This window comes from Mesoplodon bidens, assembly GCF_964165515.1.
Source record: "Mesoplodon bidens genome assembly, chromosome: 6".
In the NCBI taxonomy this organism is placed as follows: Eukaryota; Metazoa; Chordata; class Mammalia; order Artiodactyla; family Ziphiidae; genus Mesoplodon; species Mesoplodon bidens.
In genome coordinates, this window is record NC_138162.1 from 7,135,233 (window position 1) to 7,160,058 (window position 24,826).

The 24,826-nt window shown below is 53.6% G+C and overlaps 1 protein-coding gene across 6 annotated transcripts; it reads left to right on the plus strand.

Annotated features, from left to right (window-relative positions):
- The first annotated feature begins 3,104 nt into the window (after positions 1-3,104).
- On the plus strand, positions 3,105-24,107 carry SH3GLB2 (SH3 domain containing GRB2 like, endophilin B2). Of its 6 annotated transcripts, none has more exons than XM_081238222.1 (12): positions 3,107-3,330; positions 7,578-7,719; positions 8,559-8,687; positions 17,447-17,580; positions 17,856-17,948; positions 20,065-20,127; positions 21,255-21,404; positions 21,812-21,835; positions 22,361-22,450; positions 22,782-22,882; positions 23,285-23,525; positions 23,803-23,879. In XM_081238222.1, exons 1-12 carry the CDS (start codon positions 3,268-3,270, stop codon positions 23,833-23,835), a joined length of 1,263 nt encoding a protein of 420 aa, XP_081094348.1. In that variant the 5' UTR covers positions 3,107-3,267; the 3' UTR covers positions 23,836-23,879. The 6 variants fall into 6 exon arrangements, with proteins under 6 accessions (XP_081094352.1, XP_081094351.1, XP_081094348.1 ...); XM_081238221.1 differs by having other exon boundaries at positions 3,108-3,330; positions 23,862-24,107; XM_081238226.1 differs by lacking the exon at positions 22,782-22,882 and having other exon boundaries at positions 3,105-3,330.
- The last annotated feature ends 719 nt before the right edge of the window (positions 24,108-24,826 follow it).

Sequence of the window (24,826 nt, forward strand, 5' to 3'; positions counted from 1 at the left end):
TCTGCCTCCACTGGTGCCCACACGGACAAGTTCTTCCCGCCCTTCGAGCGCCCACTTTCCAACGCCACCGCCTCTAACTTCCTACAGCATCCTCCTAAGCACTTGCCACTCTCCACTTTCTGGGGTTGTTTGCAGAAGTGCCACGCCTCCCCTACGAGACGTTGTCTCCCTAACAGTTGGCGTCAAGTGATTCGGTTCACTGTGCCTTGCACTAAACACTGGGTTTGGAATCAGGCCGACCTGAGTTGGAATCAAGTTCTGCCACATCAGCTTTCTGGGGTTTACTCAGTTTACCCCTCTGTAAAATGGGAATAGAATTCTTGCCTTGCCTGAGTAACAGGGCTTTGGTGCTGATCATAAGAAAACAGTGTGGCAGCTCTTTCATAACCAAAGAACTGGACACATCTAAGTTTTTTTAATGTAATTATCAGTAAGGTCACATTCTTTCATTCATCAACAACTAATATTTCTGTGTGCCAGCCCTTTGGCTGGATTGGGAGCGCAGTGGTGGACAAGATACATATAATTAAGATACTTAATTACAATCTTATGTGATATTGCTCTAATGGTGGAAACTCAGGAATATGGGGATTCCCAGGGACACCTGCGCTCCCATGGGGAGGTGAGAGACTCCCGAAAGAAAGTGACGTCCAAACAGAAACCTAAGGATGACTAAGAGTTAGCTGGGCAGAGAGAAGAGGAAGGAGTGTTCAGGAACAGCATGGGCTGTGTGATCCAGAGGCAAGAGCGAACTTGGCATGTTGGTTGTTTGTTTGTTTGTTTGTTTTTTTTTGGTCATACCCCGCATCATGAGAGATCTTGATTCCCTGACCAGGGATCGAACCTGTGCCCCCTGCAGTGGAAGCACAGAGTCTTAACCACTGGACCACCAGCGAAGTCCCCAAACCTGGCATCTTTGACTCAAGGTGGCAGAGAGAGGGGAGAGTGGTAGCTGATGAGCCAAGGAAGTGGCAGCCAGAGCAAAGGAGAGCAGGCTCCACCACTGAACTGCCTGTGTCTGGGGCCAAATCCACTGCTTCCTCCCCTGTGTCCTTGGGCAAATCACTTAACTTCTCTAAACCTTAGCTTCCTAAAATGAGGAGAATGATGGTTTCTGAGCTTTTATGAAGACCTTAAGTGATTATTCACTTAAAAGTGCTCAGTGCTGGGCCTGGCATGGTCTTAGGACATTTTGGCCATTGCTATTAGAAAAAGTGCAATAACCAAGCAGAAAGCTAGATAAATAGATGCAACATACGGACTGGGACAGCTACAAGATCAGGAGTAACTAGCACCTACTATCTCATTCTCTCTCTCTCTGTCTCTCTCTCTCTCTCCTTTACCCTGTTGTTTTTCTTCCCAGGATCTGACCTGTTATATATCTGTTTATCCAAGAGGTGAAGAGCCTTGTTTTGTTCACTGCTGCATCCATGGCACCTAGAACAGCCCCTGGCACATAGTTGGTGCCGATAAGGTCTTTCTCCTTGACCAAACCAGAGTCAGGCTCCTGTGAGCCAGCCCTCTGCTTGACTAGGTGCAACCTTGAGCTTCCATCTTGTAGAGTCCAGTTTTAACAAGAATTCTGCAGGGTCAGTTTAGTAAAATCCCCAACCCTGGGTATCTGATCACCCTCCACATTTGATCAAATTCTTCATCCTCCATCCTCAATATCTTAACCCCCTAGCCTGCCTTCAGCAAGAATCTCACTAGCCTTGATGTTTCCACTTAGTCATTTTCCATCCACTGACATCCCCACTCTGCTCATTGTGTATAAATCTCCACTTGTCCTTGTTGTATTTGGAGTTGAGACCAATCTCTCTCCCCTACTGCAAACCCCCCACCCTGCACTAGGCTCTCTTGAATAAAGTCTTCCTTACAGTCTTTAACAAGTATCATGAATATTTTTTTCTTTAACCTTGCTCAGTGTGGTTATTGAATGAATGAACATGTAATACATTGATTTATGGCTGTTGAAAGATGATATGATTGTATGCTGGCTAAATAAATGATATAGCCAGCTACAGACAGACACTGGTAAGTCTGATCAATACAAATAGAAATACATAGTGAACACATAGAAACACACAAAGAAACACACAGAGATGATGAACAGCAGGTGTGTGAACGACACGAAAGTTGATGATGGCTCCATGTAGATGATAATGCAGATCAGTAGTTCTGAACCTGTGGTGCACATTTAAGTCACCTGGAAGCTTTTCAAGACTCCACCTGCCGGGCTCCACCTGAACTGAGAGAACAAGGGCTGGGAGTAGGCCCAGGGATTTTTCATAAACCTCCAGATGACTTGAAGCTCACTCTGGACAGACAGGCTGGGGTAGAAGATGGGGAACTGGTATAAGTGCAGGGAGATAATCGAAGCCAGGAATCCAGGGGACAGAGCCAGAGAGGAAAGGGTACCAGTTCAGGAACAGCGCTCTCCACTGGGTAAGAAGATGAAGTCTAGAGGTAGAGAGCGGGGAGCAGTGGAAACAGGTAATAAGCCCCTTCCAAGCCCCATGGCAGGGGGGGGAATGTATGTGCAGGCCATCCTTTTGCCTGTTTGGGGCTGTGAGAAGCTGGTTCAAGGTCAGCACATGTCCAGGCCTGGAGGGTAGCATGTTCCTCCACCTGGGCTGAACGAAAGCCCTTCTTTCTCTTCTCCTTCCTTCCCCTTAACTCCTCCACATACCCTCCCCCAGCTTTGGAGAACCAGAGGGTTTCCGGAGGCCAAATAGCCATACCCCAGCGGTGGAGGACCAGTCCCCAGCTGGCCTATCCCCTGGCTCAATTGTCCTTACTGTCACCAAGGTCAGGGCAGAAGAGGAGGGGGGCTAGAGAGGTCAAGGTGGTGGTGATGGTCGGCCCAGAAAGATCCAGGTCAAAAGACGCCGAGAAATAGGGAGCCAGAGGGCCCAGCAGGCCAGAAGGATGCGAATCGACAAAGGGAAGAGGCACAAATGGGCGGGGGCCACAGGACGAGGAAGCGAGAGGCCGGCCCGGCGGCGGCCGCAGGGGGCAGCCGCGAGCAGCCTCAAGCAGGGCCCCCTCCGCCCCGCCCCGCCCCGCCCCCCGGAGGCTCCTCCCCCGCGGCCGGTACCCCTCCCTGCGCGCTTGGGCAAGCTCGACGGAGGCGGTTGCGGTTGGGCCAGGCGGGCGCGCTGAGGGCCAGAGCACCGGCAGCAGGTGGGCGCGGTGCGGGCTGGCGGCGGCGGGCCGGGGGCTGCCGGGCGGCGCTCGGGCCGGACGTGGCCGGCCGTGCGGAGCGCCATGGACTTCAACATGAAGAAGCTGGCGTCGGACGCGGGCATCTTCTTCACCCGGGCCGTGCAGGTGAGGCCGTGCACCCTGGGCCCCGCGCGGCCGGCGGGCACCCCTGCAGCAGAGCCCGGGGCCTCGGGAGAAGGCCCTCGCGGCCGCTGCTCCTTCCCCGCTGCGGAGTCGCCCTAGCCGCGCCCCCCCCCCCGCTCCTCCTCCTTCTACGGTGCCCAGTAGAGAGAAAGAGCCCGGGGCGGCCGGCCACACTGGCCGCACCCTCAGCGTGGCCCAGGCCTGGGGAGTGAGCCGGGCCTGCCTCGGCCCTGCTGCCGCGGGGGAGGTGTCAGCCTCCACCATTTCGACCCGCCGGCCGGGTAGTCCCGCTGTCCTGGCGCCGGTCCCGCCCCCGTGGGGGGCTCCGCTGAGGAGGGCAGAGGGCCCCAGGCGGTTCCTGTCTCCTTGCCCTTGCCCAGCAGTGACTCTGACTCCCGGCAGGCGTTTGGAGGCCTGAGTTCCAGGCCTTAGGACTCGTGCACCCGCCCTGACCCCTTCTCTGAGCCTCAGTCTCCGCACCTGTGCAATGGACTGGTGGTACTGATTCCCTCAGGTCCCTTTTACACGCTTGGATAGTCAGTCCGGAAGCCAGGAGGGTTGGGGTTATTTCCTTTCTGCTCCGTGCGAGGCCTGTTTCTCTTATTTCCCCAGGCCCCGGGGGCTGGCTGGGTGCCCTCCTTGGGAAGCTGTACAGTGGGTGATGCTGGGATTAGAACAAGTCCTATCCATTTGGGGACAAGGGAAAAAAACAGAAGCAGCTGAGTGTAATGGTGAAGACCGGGAGTCAGCTGTGGGTGTGGATGCCCCCTCTTGTGACTTTGAAGACGGGGGCTTCACCTCTCTGGGCCACAGTTTTTCAGTCTGAAAAATGGCCTTAGCAGTCCCTCTCTCCCAGCATGGATGTGAGTGTCCCAGGCACTCCACGGGAACATGCGCACTAAAGGCAAGTCATTCTCCGTGTAACGTGGTTAGTATTGCAGCTGTGCAGCATGTGACATTAGGCAAGTCTCGCAGCCTCCGTGTTCCCTTCCGTCAACCAGGGGTCGCACCAGTCTGCCTCCCAGGGTCGCTGCAGCCTTGGGGCTTGGCCCGTCACAGCGCTCTGGGAACAGATTCTGTTGTTTGTCCTTGCCCTGGTTGTTGGTTCTCTGGAGGAACCCAGCCCCAGACAGTCTCTTGGAAGCCCACATGCCCATGTTTACTAGAAAGTACAGTGTCCCGTTGAGGATTTGTGCCCCAGAGAGGGTTTGCTGCTCCGTGTTCCAAGCCCTGCCGGGGACCCCAGCCCTAGTGGGGATGCTAGCAACCTGGAGTTCATTGGCCAACCCCTGTCCATCCGGAAGGGAGGGAATTCTCCCCAGTGTTGGTATGGCAACCACTTTATCTCCCACATCTGGGAAGAACCTGATCTGCCAGTTTCCTGCTACTCTGGGGCCCTAACAGCTGACCTGGCCAGGCCTGCAGAGCCTGGGGTATGGGGAAGCGTGGTCCCTGTGGCCTCTTTTCTCCTGGGGGGGTGGCAGGCCCACTGGTTCGCCCATCCTGGAGTGGGAGCCAGCGCCCAGGCCCCCGCCTCCAGAGTGGAGGAGGGAGCTGGGAGCTTTATAAATAGAGGCTTTCTCTGGCCCTGCACGCCCACCCCCTGCTGCTGCCATGTTGCAGGGAGCAGCCTCTGAAGCCTGGGCCCTTCCTCTTGGCAGGGATGGGGCAGGGTGGCAGCCAGAAGAGAGAAGGGCTTGAAATGTTACCTGGGCAGGAGAGCACACTCGGGACCCTCCTGAGGCCAGTCTGCCCTGGGGTAGGAGTCAGCCAGGAGGGACGGGGGGTGGTTTATTATTAATGTGTGGGCAGCTCCTCTGCGTAGGTGCCACCTACCTACGCACGACCTGCTGGGTAAGCGCTCAGCCCCTCCATGTGTCGAGGACACTTTTAGGAGCCTCACCTCATCCCCATCCGGTAGGGAACTGGACCTTGGCCCTGGGATAAGAATCCGGAGGCCAGATCCCTTTTGCATGGGAGATTCTAGGATGGCTTCTCAGTCCCCGAACTGTGCCTTGACGGTCAGGAGGGGTTTGCCGAGTTGGTCCAGGTGATGGGAACAGCCCAGCTAAGGGCACCCAGACAGGAAAACCTAAGGCATGTTTGGGTAAGATGCCAGTGGCGGTGGGAGTGGGCAGTGGCAGAGCTAGTACTAATGCTGTTGGTAGTAACTGCAGTATTACTAATAGCGGTGGTAGGAGTAATGATAATAAAAGCCAGGGAGGCTGTGGCATCGTTCTCATCCGAGCCAGGCAGGCAGCGGTGAACGTGGGAGGGATGCCCAAGATGTTGGGAAAGCCCGGTAGGACTTTGAACCTGGGTGGGTGTGTGGTGTGAGGGACGGGTGGCCAGGTGGCCCGGCAGGGAGCGCTGCCATTAACCTGGGTAAGAAGGGGAGATGCTGAGGTGCACACTGAGGGTGACACAATCACCTGAATCAGACTGGCTGGTGCCATCAGGGTAAGGATGTCCCTAGGTGGCTCCTGAGAGCCAAGGAGGGACCTGAGGGAGACCTTTTATTAATGACGATGATGATGCCAGCTGACGTTTATCAGGCCTATACTGTGTGCTGACCCCGAAACTAAGCACCTTCCAAATATTCTGCGAGATAGGTCCTGTTATCCCCGTCCTCCGGGGGGAAACTGAGGACCCGAGAGGTGACTTTGCCTCTGACCCTCGATTTTCTCATCTGCAAAATGGGGTATTGCTAACCCCTGAAGGGTCTGGGTGAGGCGAGGCCTGTTCAGGGCCTGGCTCCGGGAGGCCCCAGCTTGGGGAACGTGAGGAAGAAGAGGAGTCGGGAGACCGGGAGGAGGCCAGGAGCGGCTGGTTCCCAGGTGAGGAGCCGCAGGCTCTAACCCTGGCCCACCCAGCTCTGCAGAGGGAAACCCAAGCCCCCATGCATAATTGATGGCTGCCGAGCTGGAGCAGCCCGGCAGGGCAGCCTGACCACCGGTGGTGCCTCCTGCCCCTTGCAGCTGGGCCTGTCCTTGGCCTCTGGATGACTCACCGCTGCCTAGTCATCTGGGAAGGGCCTCCAGACCCCCAGCCTATGTGACTCCAGCACAGCCTGCCTCTTGCTCAGTCTCAGCGGCATCTCCTGTGAAATGGGAAACTTGGCCGGCCTGAGGGTAGTGTCTCCTGTTGTCAGGGCTGATCTTACTCCTGCAGGTCTTCACACCTTTGCTGTTTGCCTGTGACCTCCCCTTGGCTGGACAGGGCCTTTGAGATCAGAGAGGCCAGGACTTGGGCCGGTTTCTGGCTTTTCTTAGGTGGCCCCCATGGTTTCTGCCAGCTCTGAAGGGGGACCCTTGTGACATCTTGGTCCTTTCCTGGCCATGGGGCGGGGCTGCCGAGCTTTCTGGGCCCTGGGCGTGCCCAGCAGTTGGCTCTGATGAGCTGGCGCTGTTCCCCACCTACCACTCCAGGCAACCGGAGGCCAGCCATGTGGCCATCCTCCCCCCCGCATTCCCCTTCCTTCCCAGCCATCTCTCTGCGCATCAGCTCTTAACAGCATCAGCACTTACACTGAACACTGACTGCCTGCCAGATCCTAGCCTTCATGTCTTATCCACATCTTTTTTATTTCATTCTTACAACCTATGAGGGAGATGCTATTATTATTACCATTTTCAGCTTAGGAAACGGATGCTCAGAGAGGCAAAGCCACTTGCCCAAGGTCACACAGCTCATCAGACTGAGACTTGAATCAAGTCCCTCTGATTCTGGAACCTGGGTTCCTCTGACTTCCTCCCTTGGTATCCCCTTCCCGTGGCTCCCAGCTGCCCCTGGAACATCCTGATAACCCCAGACCTTGCTCTGTGCCCCTTTTGTTCCCTGAGCACTTGTTACCAAGTGCTTTCCTTCAGAGTCAGGCTGGGAGGACCCTTAGTGATAGGCTCCCAAGGGTTCCTTACACCCTAAGTTGTATGTCTGATTTTGTACAGATGTGCTTTTTTGGGGAGAGGGAGTCTGTATCTTTCATTGGATTTCCAAAAGGAGCCATGATCCCCAAACTCTGGTCCAACCACCTCATTTCACAGAGGAACAACCTGAGGCCCAGGGCAAGGTTGCACCTTGATCAAGGTCACAGAGCAGGTCAGGGGCAGGGCAAGTTTCTTGACCTTGGGGCCTGAGTTCCAGCCAGGTGGGAGGGGTAGATGGGTGGGGCAGGGGTGCTCCTCCCGTCCCCCTTTCTGAGCCCTCCACCCTGGGTGCTCCCCCCACAGTTCACAGAGGAGAAATTCGGCCAGGCCGAGAAGACCGAGCTTGATGCCCAGTTTGAGAACCTTCTGGCCCGGGCAGACAGCACCAAGAACTGGACGGAGAAAATCCTGAGGCAGACAGAGGTGTTGCTGCAACCCAACCCCAGTGAGTGGACACGGGCCGGCCCCGGGCTCGGGGCGGGAAGCTGCGGGCAGGAGCCCCAGCTGCTGAGACTATGCAGGTGGGCCTGGGCGGCAGGTGGGATTTGGGTTAGACTCTTGGGGCTTAAGGCTGCTGTTTTGGGGGCGTCCCACTTAAAGAAAACAGCAGACTCAGTGTTGGGCTCCAGGATGTGCTCTCTGGGACAGTGGAAATGCTAAGTGTCGCCCAGAGGAGTTGAAGAAATGCCTAGAAACTAAAACACAGTTGGGAGAAGAGGCAGGAGAAACGGGAGCCAGGCCACTGGAGGGAAGGCAGCAAGGCTCAGGGATGAACGAGGACTTGCCGAGAGTCACACGCAGCGTGGTGCAGGCAAACACAGCTGCAGGAGAACCTGTGGGAGGAGAGGGCTGGCCTGGGGTCGTGAGACTCGTCTGCCTGTATGTCTGCTGTTAGCTGAGTGAGTATGCTGAGAGCTTTCTGGGGCCAGGCCAGGGCATCGCTCACGTGTGTGTTATGCCCTGTAAGTCCATACTGTAAGGAGGGAGAAGTTGGGGGGCGGGAAGGAGTGGCAGTTGCCTTCAGGCCCGTCACCTGCAGCTGTGTGACCTCGGGCAGGCATTTCACGTGTCTGAGCCGTGGCTTCTTCCTCTCTAGAGTGAGGGCTTCGTGGGGTCAAGTGCCAGTCTCACACACTTGAGAATCAGCAAGAGAGTATTCTGGAAGTCACCAGGCTGGGCGCCCCTGGGGGCAGGCCCTGGTCTGGATCTGTTTCTGTCACCACGGCTTTCATCCTTGGGCTCCTCCCGAAGAGCTCTGTGGCTTAGGCTGCTGTTTCCCCGCAGGTGCCCGAGTGGAGGAGTTCCTGTATGAGAAGCTGGACAGGAAGGTGCCCTCGAGGGTCACCAACGGGGAACTGCTGGCTCAGTACATGGCAGAGGCGGCCAGTGAGCTGGGGCCCACCACACCCTACGGTGAGCCAGTCCCCACAGCCAGGGTCGGGGGTCACGGTCTCTGGCGCGAATCTTCTTCCCTCTCTTCTCTCCTTCCTTTCTCTGTTTTTTAATTTGCACACATGATACCTGGATTCATTCTGCTTGTAAACACCTCAATCAATGGAGATGAAAATAGAGTAAAAAATAGAAGCCTCCCGGGACTTCCCTGGTGGTCCAGTGGTTAAGACTCTGTGCTCCCAGTGCAGGGGGCACGGGTTTGATCCCCGGTCGGGGATCTAAGATCCTGCATGCCGCACAGTGCAGCCAAAAAAACAAACAAACAAAATAGAAACCTCCCTTACCCAGTTTTGGTTTGTGTGCATTTTTTAATGGGATCATATTAGGTGTACTGTTCTGCAACCTGATTTTTAAACTTGGCGTTGCACTACAGATAACCTGTTTACGGCACTTAGAGAGTCACCTCAGTCTTTATTTTTTAAGTTTTATCTAGGTACAATTTATACACTATAAAGTACACCTGTTTTAAGTGTATCATTTGATGATTTTTACTGAATTTACAGAATTGAACAAACATCCCCAATCCAATTTATGTATTTTTTAAAATTTTATTTAATTCATTTTTTAATTGAAGTAGAGTTGATTTACAATATCGTGTTAGTTTCAAGTGTACAGCACAGTGATTCAGTTATACACACACACACACAACATATATATATATTTTCAAATTCTTTTCACTTTTAGGTTATTACAAAATATTGAGTGTAGTTCCTAGTGCCATACAGTGGGTCTTGTTGGTTATCTGTTTTATACACAGTACTGTGTATATGTTAATCCCAACCTCCTAATTTATCCCTCCTCCCACCCCCCCTTTCCCTTTTGGTAACCATAAGTTTGTTTTCTGTGTTTCTGAGTCTGTTTCTGTCTTGTAAATTAGTTCATTTGTATCATTTTTTAAGATTCCACATATATGTGGTATCATATGATATTTGTGTTTCTCTCTCTGGCTTAACTTCACTTAGTATGATAATCTCTAGTTGTGTCCATGTTGCTGTAAATGGCATTATTTCATTCTTTTTTTATGGCCAAGTAATATTCCATTGTATTTATATACCACATCTTCTTTATCCATTCACCTGTTGATTGACATTTAGGTTGCTTCAATGTCTTGGCTATTGTGAATAGTGCTGCAATGAACATTGGGGTGCATATAGCTTTTCCAATTATGGTTTTCTCTGGATATATGCCCAGGAGTGGGATTGCAGGATCATATGGTAGCTCTGTTTTTACTTGTTAAAGGAACCTCCATACTGTTCTCCATTGTGGCTGCACCAGTTTACATTCCCACTAACAGTGTAGGAGGGTTCCCTTTTCTGCACACCCTCTCCAGCATTTACTATATGTAGACTTTTTGATGATGGTCATTCTGACTGGTGTGAGGAGATACCTCACTGTAGTTTTGATTTGCATTTCTGTAAAAATTAGCGATGTTGAGCATCTTTTCACGTGCCTTTTGGACATCTATATGTCTTCTTTGGAGAAGTGTCTATTTAGATCTTCTGCCCATTTTTTGATTGGGTTGCTTGTTTTTTTGATATTGAGCTGTATGAGCTGCTTGTATATTTTGGAGATTAATCCCTTGTCAATTGCATCGTTTGCAAATATTTTCTCCCATCTTGTAGGTTGTCTTTTCGTTTTGTTTCCTTTGGTTTGGTTTCCTTTGCTATGCAAAAGCTTTTAAGTTTAATTCCCATTTGTTTATTTTTGTTGTTGTTTCCATTACTCTAAGAGACGGATCCAAAAAGATACTGCTGCAATTTATGTCAAAGAATGTCCTGCCTATGTTTTCCTCTAGGAGTTTTTTGTTTGTTTGTTTGTTACATTTATTTTTGGCTGCGTTGGGTCTTCGTTGTTGTGCGCAGGCTTTCTCCAGTTGTGGTGAGGGGGGGCCACTCTTCCTTCCGGTGCACAGGCTTGTCATTGCAGTGGCTTCTCTTGTGGAGCGTGGGCTCTAGGCATGCAGGCTTCAGTCGTTGTGGCTCTCAGGCTCAGTAGTTGTGGCTCACAGGCTCTAGAGCACAGGCTCAGTAGTTGCGGTGCACGGGCTTAGTTGCTCCGTGGCATGTGGGATCTTCCCAGACCAGGGCTCAAACACGTGTCCCCTGCATTGGCAGGAGGATTCTTAACCACTGTGCCACCACGGAAGTCCCTTATTGCCATTCTGTTAATTGTTTTGGGTTTGTTTTTGTAGGTCTTTTTTCTTCCTTTCCTCTTTTCTTTCCTCTTTTCTTGTGATTTGATGACTATTTATTTCTTAAGGGTTTAGGATAGATGGATTAAACGTTTTTTAAAATATTTATTTATTTATTTGGTTGCGTCGGGTCTTAGTTGCGGCACGAGGGAGCTTTCAGTGTGGCACGCGGGCTCTTCGTTGCGGCATGTGGGCTTCCCTCTAGTTGTGGCGTGCGGGCTCCTGGGCACGTGGGCTCTGTAGTTGTGGCGCGCGGGCTCCAGAGTGCATGGGCTGTGTAGTTTGCAGCACACAGGCTCTCTCATTGAGGTGCGTGAGCTCAGTAGTTGTGGCGTGCGGGCTTAGTTGCCCCATGGCATGTGAGATCTTAGTTCCCTGACCAGGGATTGAGCCTGTGTCCCCTGCATTGGAAGGTGGATTCTTTACCACTGGACCACTGGGGAAGTCACTGAGGACTATCTTTAGGGTTGCGTTTGGAATCCTTTTTCTTTTTCATGTGTGTATCTGTTATAAATTTTTCATTTGCGGTTACCATGAGGTTTTGCTATAGCAGTCTGTATATCTACATGATTGTTTTAAGTTGCTGGTCTCTTAATTTCAAATGCATTTCAGATGTCCTGCACTTGTACTCTCCTTCTCTCACAATTACTGGTTTTGATATCCCATTTGTGTGTGGATGATTTCCTACCTTTACTGTATGTTCACCTTTACTGGTGAGCTTTCCCCATTTCGTAATTTTCTTGTTTCTAGTTGTGGCCTTTTCTTTTTCGCTTAGGGAAGTTCCTTTAGCATTTATTGTAAAGCTGGTTTGGTGGTGCTGAATTCTTTTAGCTTTTGCTTGTCTGTAAAGCTTTTGATTTCTTCATCAAATCTGAACGAGAGCCTTACTGGGTAGAGTATTCTTGTTTGTAGGTTTTTCCCTTTCATCACTTTAAATATATCGTGCCACTCCTTTCTGGCTTGTAGAGTTTCTGCTGAAAAATCAGCTGATAGTCTTACGGGGATTCCGTTGTATGTTATTGGTTGCTTTTCCCTTGTTGCTTTTAATATTTCTCTTTGTCTTTATTTTTGTCAGTTTGACTACTACATGTCTTGGTGTGTTTCTCCTTGGGTTTATCCTGTATGGGACTTTCTGTGCTTCCTGGACTTGGGTGACTCCCCCAATCCAATTTAAAGAACATTTCCATCACCTGCAAAAAAGTAACTTGTGTCTACTTATAGTCAGTCCCACTCCCACCCCCAGACAACTAATGTGGCTTTGTTATTTTTTGTTGTTGTTTTTGTCGTTTTTTATAAATTTATTTATTTATCTGGCTGCATGCAGGATCTTTATTGCGGCACACAGGCTTCTCTCTACTTGCATGGCATACAGGCTCCAGAGCGCGTGGGCTCAGTAGTTGCAGCGTGTGAGCTCTCTAGTTGTGGCACGTGGGCTGTAGAGTGTGTGGGCTCAATGGTTGCAGCACATGGGCTTAGTTGCCCCGCGGCACGTGGGATCTTAGTTCCCCGACCAGGGATCGAACCCAAGTCCCCTGCATTGGAAGATGGATTCTTAACCACTGGACCACCAGGGAAATCCCAATGTGGTTATGTCTCTATAAATTTGCCTTTTCTGAGTATTTCATATAAATGGAATCAAGCGATATATTGGTTTTTGCACATGGCTTCTTTGTCTTTGAGGTTCATCCATGTTATGTGTTTTAGGATTTTATTCCTTCTTACTGTTGAAGAGTGTTCCACTCTATGGTCTGATCTCATTTTCTTTGTCCACTTACCATTTGAGAGGCATTTGGGTTGTTTTGCTTTAAACAGTTCCATATGAACTTTTGTGAGGATATATGTCTTCACTTCTACTGGGTGTATACCTAGGAGTGGAATTGCTGAGTCATATGGTAAATTTATGTTTAACATTTTTTAAAAATTTTATTTTATTTTTGGCTGTGCTGTGCAGCTTTCAGGATCTTAGTTCCGCAACCGGGGATTGAACCCTGGCCCTCGGCTGTGAAAGTGCAGAGTCCTAACCGCTGGACCACCAGGGAATTCCCTGTGTTTAACCTTTTAAGAAATTGCCAAACTGTTTTCCAAAGTGGCTGTGTGATTTTACATCCCACCAGCAGGGTGGTGTATAATTTCCTGATATTTATGGATTTTCCAAGTTTCCTTCTGTTGTTGATTTCTAATTTAATGTCGCTGTGGTCAGAAAACGTACTTTGCATGATTTTAATCCTTTTAAATGTATAAAGACTTGTTTATGGCCTATAGTGTATGGTCTCTACTGGAGGATGTTTCATGTTCACTTAGAAATTGTACTTTATGTTGTAGGGTAGTGTTGTCTGGCCATCTTGGTTGATAGTGTTGTTTATCTTCTATATCCTTGTTGATTTTGTCTTATTGTCCCATCCTTTATTGGGAGTAATGAAGTCTCCAGTTATTTCTGTTGACCTGTCTATTTCTGTCTTTATTCTGTCAGTGGTTGCTTCATGTATTTTGGAGCTGTGTTGTTAGGTCTGTATGTTTATAATTGTATATCTCCCTGTTGAATTGACCCTTCTATCATTGTAAAATACTACTCGTTGTCTCTAGTTAACATTTTTTGGTCTTAAAGTCTGCTTATCTGATAGTAGTACGACCACTCCTGTTCTCTTATGGTCACTCCTATTCTCATATTGTTATGTGCAAACAGGGGCATGTATCTTTTTCTGTCCTTTTATTTTCACCATACTTATGTCTTTAAATCTAAGGTATGTCTCTTATAGAGAGCATATATTTGAATCTTTTTTTAAGAAATCCAATCTGACAGTCTTTGCCTTTTGATTGGAGTGTTTAATCCATTTACATGTAATGTAATTGTTGATGTGGTCAGATTGCCATTTCGTTATTGTCTCCCTGTATCTCAGGTGTTTTTTGTCTGATCCTCTGTTACTGCCTTCTTCTGAGTTATATAGATATTTTCTAGTGTAATATTCTAATTTCTTTGTTGCTTTTTTTTTTTACTTTAAAAATCTTTCTTAGTGGGTTTTTATTTTTAATATTTATTTATATTTATTTTGGCTGTGCCAGGTCTTAGTTGCAGCATTCAGGATCTTCATTGCGGCATGTAGGATCTTTAGTTGCGGTATGTGGGTTTCTTAGTTGCGACATGCATGTGGGATCTAGATCCCCGACCAAGGATCAAACCCATATCCCCTGCACTGGGAGTGTGGAGGTCTTACCCACTGGACCACCAGGGAAGTCCCTCTTAGTGGTTTTACAGTTTAAATTACAATATGCATTTTAACTTAACACAATCTACTTTGGAGTAGTACTAACTGAATTCCAGTAAAAGGTAGAAACTTTGCTCCAGTATACCTCCCTTCTCGCCCTCTTCCTTTGTGCTCTTGTTGTCATACATATTATATCTCAACAACACAGTTTTATAATTATCATTTTCTGTCGTTGTCTTTTAAATCAATTAAGAAGAGTTGATCTTGTCTTTTCTATGTGCCTATATAATCACCTTTACTGGTGCTCTGTATGTCCTTATGTAGATTCAGGTTACCATCTAGTGTCATTTCACTGTAACCTGAAGTATTTCTTCTATGGCAGGTCTGCCAGCCATGAATTCTTTTAGCCTTTGTTTATCTGGGCATGTCTTTATTTTGTGTTCACTTTTGGAAGACAGTTTTGCTGTATATAAAATTCTTGGATGAGAGTTTTTTCCTTTCATCACTTTGAATATATCCTCTCACTTTCTGGCCTCCCTTGTTTCTGATAAGAAGCCAGTTCAAACCTGCTGTTGAACCCTTCTAGTGATTTTTTCGTATCAGTTGTTATACTTTTCAACTCTAGAATTTTCATTTCTTTTTTATAATTTTAATCTCTTTTTTTTTTTTTTTTTTTTTTTTTTGCGGTACACGGGCCTCTCACTGTTGCGGCCTCTCCTGTTGCGGAGCACAGGCTCCGGACGCACAGGCCCAGCAGCCATGGCTCACGGGCCCAGCCGCTCCGCGGCATGTGGGATCTTCCCGGGCCGGGGCACGAACCCGTGTCCCCTGCATCGGCAGGCGGACTCTCAACCACTGTGCCACCAGGGAAGCCCTATAATTTTAATCTCTTTATTGACATTCCTTATTTGAGAAGTCATTGTCATCATACTTTCCTTAAATCTTTAAACATCGCTCCTATTAGGTTTTTTATTTTTTAATTATAGTTGATTTATAATATGTGTTTCTGGTGTACAGCATAGTGATTCAGTAATTTTGCAGATTATATTCCATTATAGGTTATTACAAGATAATGGCTATAATTCCCTGTGCTATACAGTATATCCTTTTTTTTTTTTTAATTTATTTTTGGCTGTGTTGGGTCTTCATTGCTGTGCATGGGCTTTCTCTAGTTGCAGCAAGTGGGTGCTGCCCTTCATTGTGGTGTGTGGGCTTCTCATTGCAGTGGCATCTCTTTGTTGCAGAGCATGGGTTCTAGGCACGCGGGCTTCAGTAGTTGTGGCATGCAGGCTCAGTAGTTGTGACTCACAGGCTCTAGAGCACAGGCTCAGTAGTTGTAGCGCACGGGCTTAGTTGTTCCACGGCATGTGGGATCTTCCCAGACCAGGGTTCGAACCTGTGTCTCCTGCATCGGCAGGTGGACTCTTTTTTTTTTTTTTTAAATAAATTTATTCATTTATTTATTTTTGGCTGTGTTGGGTCTTCATTGCTGCACATGGGCTTTCCCTAGTTGTGGAGAGAGGGGCTACTCTTTATTGCAGTGCACCGGCTTCTTATCGAGGTTGCTTCTCTTGTTGCGGAGCCCGGGTTCTAGGCACGCGGGCTTCAGTAGTTGTGGCATGTGGGCTCAGTAGTTGTGGCTCGCGGGCTCTAGAGTGCAGGCTCAGTAGTTGTGGCACACGGGCCTAGTTGCTTCACAGCATGTGGGATCTTTCCAGACCAGGGATTGAACCTGTGTCCCCTGAATTGTCAGGAGGATTCTTAAGCACTGTGCCACCAGGGAAGTCCCTATATCCTTGTTGCTTATCTGTTACATATATAGTACTTTAATCCCATAACCCTAATTTGTCCCTCCCCACTGTCAGGGTTTTGTTTTGTTTTTGTTTTTTTACTTATTTGTAATAGCTGCTTAGAAGTCTTTGTCTGCTAGGTCTAATATCTGGGCCTCCTTGGAGATAGTGTCTGTTGATTGCTTTTCTTTCCCTGTGTACTGTCCGTACTGTCCTATTTCTTTGCATGTCTTATAATTTTTGTTGAGTTATTACTGCTGTTTGTTTGTTTGTTTCTTTAGAGACTTGCCTGAGCTAATTGTTTAGAGTCTGTGTTCTCTGCAGTATGCAGCTACTGATGTCTCTATTTGTTTTTCTTTTTAAATTATCCTTTTTATTTCTAAGCCTAGCTTCCTAGGGGTTTCTTCCAGGTCAGCATATGTTAGTGGTCAGCCAATGATTAATCGGAGGTTGTGCTTCAACATCTTGCACCATGAAGGCTTTACTGATGAATTTATGAGTGGGCTGGGGAACACACTCAAAGTTCAAGCAGTTTACATGTCTGCCCAGCTTTTAGTTTGTCAGTGTGCAAAGCACCCCACTAGCCGAGAATGAGCTGATAGCTGGGGTTCCCTCCCATCTCCCCCAGGTGTGCTATACACACGCATAGCCTTCCAGACCACCAGAGATACCTGGATTTTACCAAGGCCCACTGTGACTATCTCATTTCCCAGATCTCCTGTTAAATTTCCGGCAGGTCTGTTGCTTGTTCCAACCAGTATTCCAGCTTCATGTTAGCTGTGATGTTCCTGATTATTTGCCACTGAGATCACTGTTGTTTGTGACCCTGTCCCATGGGTTTCTTTGTGTTCCAACCCAAATCAAGTCAGCCCCCTCAGGGCTTGCCCCACCCTGCTAGAGCTACAGCACCACAGAGCTTGAGGAGATGGGAGTATCCCCAGGCCAAAAAGCCACAGGCTCCATTGTTTTTACCAAGGTCCAAAAGTTCTGGAATAAATGCTTTTCAATTTGTTATTTGCTTTAGGTTAATTTCCAGAGCCCAGAAATCATTCTTTTTGAGAACTGTGTCCAGTTGTGGTTTTTTTAAAAGGATATGCTTTTTTTTTTTTTTTTTTTTTTGGTGGGGGGTGCTGCACTGCACAGCATACAGGATCTAGTTCCCAGACCAGGGATTGAACCTGGGCCCCCTGCAGTTGAAGCGTGGAGTCTTAACCATTGGATCACCAGGGACGCCCCTGTGTCCAGTTTTATTATTGCTTTTCGGGGAGAGGATTTGCTGAGCTCCTTCCTCTGTCATTCTGAAAGTCCCCCCCACCACACGTCTTTTTAATGGCTGTGTAGCGTTCCGTTCTTCGCGGACATCCCACTATTTATTTGTCGATAGGCATATGGATATGTAGCTTTTCCACATCTTCCCAGGCCAGCCATTCTGCTCTTGCCTCTCAGAACATCTCTCTCTGAGCTCTCCCCTACTTCCTGGGGGTCAGAGCGGCCTGAGCCCGACCCTTTTCCTCACCCCTCCACTTCGTTTCTCAGGGAAGACACTGATCAAGGTGGCAGAAGCAGAAAAGCGCCTGGGAGCCGCAGAGAGGGATTTTATCCACACGGCCTCCATCAACTTCCTTACACCCCTGCGCACCTTCCTGGAAGGGGACTGGAAGACGATTTCGGTGAGGGGCCTGGGGCCACGTGCTTGCTGGTAACAGTGGCAGCCCTCTCCTCATAGCTGCTGAGCCCAGGCTCTCCTACCATGCTGGGACCCGGCACTCCTGGGACCTCCCCAGACATGGCTTTTGTGGACTGAGTGGCCTGGAGAGGATGACTCCCCCCATCCAGGCCTCAGTTTCCCCGTCTTGACCAGATGGTCCTGGGGGCTGGTCCTGCCAGGGCCAGGGGTCTCCCAGGGCTGCCCAGGTCTCACTGTTTCCTGTTCCCACCCCCTCAGAAGGAGAGGCGGCTCCTCCATAACCGGCGTCTGGACCTGGATGCCTGCAAAGCACGGCTGAAGAAGGCCAAGGCCGCAGAAGCCAAAGCCACGGTAGGTGTCCTGCTGGCCTCCTGCCCCCACCCCGGCCCTGGTTGGAGCCAAGGAGGGGGTGAAGGGACCTGGTGTTTGGCATGACTTCTCTCCCCTGTCCCTGCCTGGAGAGGCCTGGCTGGGGGCTGCTGCTCTGGGCTGACCACTTCAGGTCACGCCTCTCTGCCCCACCTGCAACGGACCCCTGGCGGCCCAGAGCCCTGGGACCCAGGGCAGACGTTGATGGGGTGGGCGGACCAGCAGTGCCCCGACCTGGGCTCAGGGCAGCCCGCAGCCTCCCCAGACAGACAGCCAGTTGGCTTCTTGCATGCCCCCGCCCTGCCCTCCCTGGGTGCTCGGCTGTGTTCCCGGCTCTGCCCAGACGTGGCTCCCCCTACTAACTCCCCCACCTGCTGCTCCAGCGCTGGTCGCAGGGTGCCCTGTGCTCAGGCTCCCCTGTGGTGGTGTGGAGGGCCCCGGAGCTGGACCGCCCGCCTGCCCAGGGGCGTGTCTGAGGGGCCCTCTGGGAGCCCCACGGCACTGGGTAGGGCCTGGGCTGTCTTCGCTCCCCCTTCACTCTCGGCTCACGGAGGCCTGTTCAGCCAGGCCGATGGGACACAGTGTGGGACACTTTGACCAGGGCTAGGCCAGGGTTGGGAGAGCTGGGCCTGAGGGTGGCCAGGCTGCTTGGGGTGCAGGGCCACCGAAAGGCCCTGGGGAGGGAATCCCTAGGTCAGGTCCAGGGCACGCCGTGGAAACATCCGTCCCGGGCTCCCCGCTCCCCTGAGAGTTCCAGCCTCCAGCCCTCCTCGCGTTCCCCTCCCTCAGTGTGGCCACCTGGGGCCGCGGAGCCTGGGCAGTGCGTCTGGCGAGAGCCGTGGGCAAGGTCCCAGCTCATCCAGTTGTGTGGGGTCCAAACTGGAGGCAGGGGCTCAGCCACTGGAGTCTTGCTGGCTTGGGCAGGATGATCTGTGTCTGTCTAAGTCACCTGGACAGGACAGCCTCCCCGCCACTCAGGGGTGGACCACCTCTCTGGAGTAACTTGGCCAGGACAAGCTCTTCCTACATCAGCCAGGCGGGGGAGCCCTTCCTTAGTTACTGGGACTGCACGACCTCCCCTCCAGTTGGTTGGCCCAGAGTCTTTGGCTTGGGCAGGACACCCCGTCCCGAGCTGGGCCCTGGCAGCCCAGATACAGCATCCCAGAGGACTCCAGCCCAGCAGTGCACCCTGTGCTTCCTGCCCCTCTCAACACACACACACACACACACACACATACACACACACACACACACACGTCAGGACTCCTTCCAGAGGGCAGGGTTGTGTGTACCTCCCGCTGGGACCCCGGGGGCCTGCTCCTGCCTGCGCTGTGGACTCACTAACTCTTTGTTTTTGTTCCTTTCCGTTCTGCTTTGGGTAACTTGGCTCAGTGTGAGGGAGATGTGAGTATACCTGTCCCACGTGCTGTGCTGCTTCTGGTTTGCCCATCTCGGCCTCGGGCCCACAGTGCCGGGTCGGCCGGGGACGTCCTCGGGGCGTTTTGCAAGCAGCTGGTCTCCCCACCGGAGGCTCTACCATGCGTAGCCTCTGCTTCGGGGGGACGCCAGGCATTGGAGCCTGTGAGTCAGCTTTTTGCAAATGTTGAAAGCCTGTCACTGTGTCCATCCATGCATCCGTCTGTCCATCCTCGTTGTGGGGAGGGGCCTGGTCCTTGCTGCAGGAGCGAGAGACGTGGTGTGCGGAGGTTCTGGACGGAGAGAGCCGGGCGGGGCGGGCTTTGTTGGGAGGACAGTGGGTCTAGCTGGGGCATCTGAGTGAGGCTGGGGCCCTGGGAGGAGGGGCCGTGGCCGCCGGGCCAGGGGCTGGACCCGTCTGTGGCTTGCCCCAGGTAAGGGCCCTGATGGCAGGCATGTCCACCCACTTAATCTTGGTCTGGACTCGCCTTGGCCCGCCTCCTCTGCAGGTGGTTGGCTTGGAGAGAAGCGGGGGGCTCCGTGTTGTATCTGTCTGTACCCTCCTGTCTGTGGGGTCGGGGGCTCCTGGCATCTCCCATGAGGGTCTAGGGCGGCCTCCCGGCCCGGCCCCGGCCCCGGCCCCGCGTGACCCCCTCCCCCCATGAACTCTGTTCCCCGCCAGACGGTGCCTGACTTTCAGGAGACTAGACCTCGTAATTACATTCTCTCGGCCAGCGCCTCCGCGGTAAGCGCCCCCGCCCCGCCCCGCTCCCCCTCCCCTCCCACACTCGGGCCTGACGTGCAGCGAACTGGAGCCAGAGGGGCAGGTAGGGGCCGCGCCCCTGGTCAGGCAAGTCCTGTCCACCTACCTCTGCCCTGTGCCCTGTGCCCGTGTTGCCGGCCTTGCTTCTCCCTGCCCAGCGCTGAAGGTGAGCCTGGCCCACTGCGTGGCACAGCCCGGTGCACTTGGGGCGGCAGCGGCCCCCCCTCCAGGGCACCTGAGAGTCTGCCCAGCCCCGACCCCCACAAAGCAGGCACCGCCCCCTCCCACACTCACCATCCCGGAGCGCCCGGCCATGCGGCCCGGAGGAGAGGGAGGAGGTCTGGGCCTGGCCTGCCACGGGGTCATGGGGGACAGGGTCGGCGCTGTCCATCCAGCTGCCTCCATAGCACATCTGCTAGGTGTCGTGGAAGTGCTTGAGACGAACAGGGAGGGTGGGAGGGCACAGCCGGGTCGGGGAAGGAGCCACCTGGGCCCGAGGCCCAGAGGTTGGAGAATAGAGCGTGTCCTGAGCTGGCCTGAAGCTGAGCGTGAGGGCGGGGCAGGGGCTGGGACTCTGGAGGTGGGACGGGCGGGGCTGGATCAGGAAGACGTTGAATGTCTTGGTGTCTTTTCTTCCTACAGCTCTGTTGAGATTTGTGGTATTTACTGTTTAGTTTGGGAAATAGGCAGATCACACCTATCCCATCATGCCTGTCGAAACCACCGCTGTGTCTTTCTCTGCCTCTCTCTCTCTCTGTCCCTTCCACCCCCCCACCCCCCACCCCCCCGACGGGTGACAACCTTCCGCAAAGACCCTCTGGCTCTTCTCCATCTGTCATAAGCATGTTGCCGTGTGCAGTCATTTGTCCTCGGGGGCGTGAACCACAGTGTAGTCCACCGGGCCCCTGTGGCTGGGTCTCCGACGTGTGTCCACGTGGAGGTTGCTTCCCGTGTTGTGATTTGCTAAACGGCACTGAGGTGGGACACCTCTGTCCAAGGGCTGGCCTTGTTTTGCTTTCCGCATTTCAGGTCACATCTTAGGGTAGCAGCGGGCAGGAGAAATGGGTCTCCTAAGCCGTGGTGGGGGGAGGGGGGTCTTTCTTCTTTAGACTCTGGATGACACTTCCCGCCCCCCTTCCTGGGCCGAGTGGAAAGAGGACTATCCAGGAGGGTGGAGACGGCCCTGTTTTTTCCTTGTGCCTTTGAACCCCAGTGTGACTCGGGCACGAGGCTGCCTTTCTCTGCCGAAGGACAGAAAGGTTCAGTGACTGGTCCAGGGTCACACAGTCCTGCCTCCCAGCCCACCAGCCTTAGCCAAGTGTCAGGGTGGGGTGCGGGACGCTCAGTCTCCCTTGAGACCCCAGTCAGAGCCTGGGGACTGGCACTATAGGAGAACCCCAAGTAGGACTCCCCAGCTGGCTGTCCCCCCTCCCCGCATGTGGCACGTGGGACTAGAGGGACTATGATGTCGGAGCCCCCTCTTTCACACCAGGCCTCACCCCAGCCTCAGCTCCTCGTTGGGCTGTGGGGAGGGAGTTGGGGAGAGGTTGGGGTCTCAGGGAGCTGGGGCAGGGCCTGGGCCCTGGGGTTCAGCCGTCCTCCCCTCCCCTGCTGACCGGTGCCCCCCTCCCTCCCCCGCTGACCTGTCCTGTTGTGGTCTCCGCAGCTCTGGAATGATGAGGTGGACAAGGTAAGAGGGAAGAGGCTGCAGGGGGTGGGCAACGGGGGTCCAGGCTCACCTGCTGCCGTCGGGGGCAGGTCTGTTTCTAGTTCTGGGCTCTGCCCTCACTTGCTGGGGCCACGGTAGGGGTTGTCACTTCCTCTCTGCCCTGTTGCACACAGTGGGCCCCTCCGGAGGCGACTGTTGGTTGGATTTGCCCCTGATGCGTGGTGGCGTCACATGGGCAAATGAATGAGTATGAAAGGCCAAGGCAGGGTGCCTGAGGCTCTGTCTGCTTGTCCAGGAACTGGCCTCAGGAGGGGGTGGGGTCCAAGCGGGGCTGTCGCTCCTCCAGTGGTCAGGGCTTCAGGCTTGAAGTCAGGGGTGGGAAGTGCACTCCTGCCACCGATGTCTGCATCCCCGGGGGGAAGTGACAACTGCCACAGAAGGGAAGAGGAGGCCGCTCCTGGGCGGCTTCAGGGGCGCGGGAGAAGGCTGGTGGGCGGGAAGCTGGGGGCGGTTCTTGTTCTCACGCTCATGCCCCGCCCTTCCCAGGCTGAGCAGGAGCTCCGAGTGGCCCAGACAGAGTTTGACCGACAGGCAGAAGTGACCCGGCTCCTGCTGGAGGGAATCAGTAGCACTCACGTGAGTCCTGCCCCCGGTTCCTCCTTCTGCCGTCCACCATCTTCTTGCCGCCCCTCGTGTCCCCGTGAAACTAGTCCATATTGAGGCAGAGAGTGAACCTGGATCTCGAAGGCAGGTGGGGAAGGGTGCACTTGAGCCCGCAGTCTGTAAGGATGGGATTTAGCCTCACCAGAGCAGGTCCCAAAGGGTGGGTACCTCCCTCCAACCCCAGGGAGCAAGTGGCCTGGGCAGAAGACATCGGAATGCCGGGCCAGGGTCTGCAGAGGACGGGATGGGGAATGGGATGTTTTGGCCCCTTGCCTCCCGTCAGCCATGGGCGTCTTCCCCGCAGGTGAACCACCTTCGCTGCCTCCATGAGTTCGTTGAGTCTCAGACCACTTATTATGCCCAGTGCTACCGCCACATGCTGGACCTACAGAAACAGCTGGGCAGGTGCCCACCGGGGTCCCCTGGCTCCCAGCCCCGACCGCCCCAAGCTCGGAAAGCCCCGTGACACCCAGGGTGGGGTGGAGGGCTGCCGACTGTGGTGGGACATCACACCGCTCTCTGGGCCCGGGCACCCTATCACAATGACAGCGAGGTGGCTGGCCTTGGGGACCTCTGGCGCGGTTTCTGAGACTGTGCGGGGTGGGGGGTGGCGGGGACGGCGGGAGCAGCCTCACATTCCCCGTTTCCCTCTTCCCTTCATGCCGCCAGCTCCCAGGGAGCCATGTAAGTAGCGGGGTCTCCTCGCCTCCGCGGCCGTGGACCCAGCTGGCGTTTGGCAGGGCACACGGGACTCCCGGGGGTGTGTGGCTCCCGGCTGCTGAGGTGCGCCCCCTCTCTCCTCTCCAGATTTCCAGGCACCTTCGTGGGCACCACAGAGCCCGCTTCCCCGCCCCTCAGCAGCACCTCGCCCACCACCGCCGCGGCCACTATGCCTGGGGGGCCCTCTGTGGCCGGCCTGGCTCCTCCGGGGGAGGCCGCTCTCCGCCTGGAGGAGGTGGCGCCTCCTGCCAGCGGGACCCGGAAGGCCCGGGTCCTCTACGACTACGAGGCGGCCGACAGCAGCGAGCTGGCCCTGCTGGCTGACGAGGTGGGCCTGGGGGCCACGAGGACGGGGGGAGGGCCGGCTCGCGGGCGCCAGGAAACCGGAGCTGGGGGCATGGGGCCTGCAGACCCTGCACCGCGGGCTTCCAGCCTCCGAGTGGCCCTGCGGGTGGAGCTGGGGCCAGTCGGGTAGGCGGAGACGGCTCCAGCTCTGAGGAAGCAGCCTCTCTGATCTCTGTAGAGCAGCTGAGGAGGTGAGCGCCCGCCTCAGGAGGTGTCGCTTCCTATGTATCAGGGGAGACCGCAAGTCTGTCCCCTCTTAGGGCTGGGGCCAGTTCTGCCTGGCCGGGGCGTGACCCTCCCTCTCCGCCCTCCTCTTCAGCTCATCACTGTCTACAGCCTGCCTGGCATGGACCCTGACTGGCTCATTGGCGAGAGAGGCAACAAGAAGGGCAAGGTCCCTGTCACCTACTTGGAACTGCTTAGCTAAGCGGGCCCCCTCCCAGGCCCCTGCCCATTCTGGCCTGGGCAGGAGAGGATGGGTGCAGCCCTGCCACTTGTCTTGTCTCTTGGTGACCCAGCTGCTCAGGGTGGGGAAAGTAACCCCATCCCATCCCGCCCCCGGTCCTCCAGCTGCGAGGGGCCCCCCGAGGCTGAATGATCCCGGCCCCTCCCCCAGCCCTGCTTCTGACCTGGTGCTGGAGATTCCCCCCCACCGCCCCCGCCTGCATCCCTGAGCGCCGCCCCAGCCCTCCCAGCTACTGCTAAGGAGGGAGGGCCTGGCTGCAGCAGCTGCACTCAGCGCCTAGGCCCGTGGGGGTCAGTGCAGAAGGCCTGAGGAAGCCCTGGGGCGCACCCTGGGGGAGGGAGCTCCTGCCTTTTAGTTGCCAAAAGCAGCAAAGGGGGAAAGGCAGGCAGGTCTGTGGCAGGCCTGAGGACTGGATGTCGTCCCCTCTGGATGAGCTGGAGCAGAGGGGAGCCTGGCAGGAGAGGCGGGCCTGGGCCATGGAGCGGCATCTCCCCGGTGCTACCCTTCCCCTCCCGTACAGCTCAAGCCAAGTATGGTGGCTGCAGCCTGCACCTCTCCACACTCACTTTTTAACTGATCTTTTTACTCTGCCTGTCTGCTTGCTCTCTAGCCAGTGACAAATAATAAACCACCCTTCGTGCGCATGTTGCCTGGGCTCCGGTCGGGTCTCGGGCCTCACAGGTGGGAAAGGGAAGAGGAGACTTCACATCTGCACCACCCCTCCTTCTGGGGGGAGGGCGTGATGTACAGAGAGAGCAACGCCATGCTGGGGGCCCCTCCCAGAAGCACTAGGGCACAGGGAGGGAGAGCTCTTAGGG

Excerpts from the sequence above, each read along its gene's own strand:
- SH3GLB2 (XM_081238221.1), top strand. The coding sequence starts at position 3,268 with ATGGACTTCAACATGAAGAAGCTGGCGTCGGACGCGGGCATCTTCTTC. Across the intron at positions 3,331-7,577 it reads TCTTCACCCGGGCCGTGCAG|TTCACAGAGGAGAAATTCGG; the intron begins GTGAGGCCGTGC and ends CTCCCCCCACAG. Across the intron at positions 17,581-17,855 it reads GGGACTGGAAGACGATTTCG|AAGGAGAGGCGGCTCCTCCA; the intron begins GTGAGGGGCCTG and ends CCACCCCCTCAG.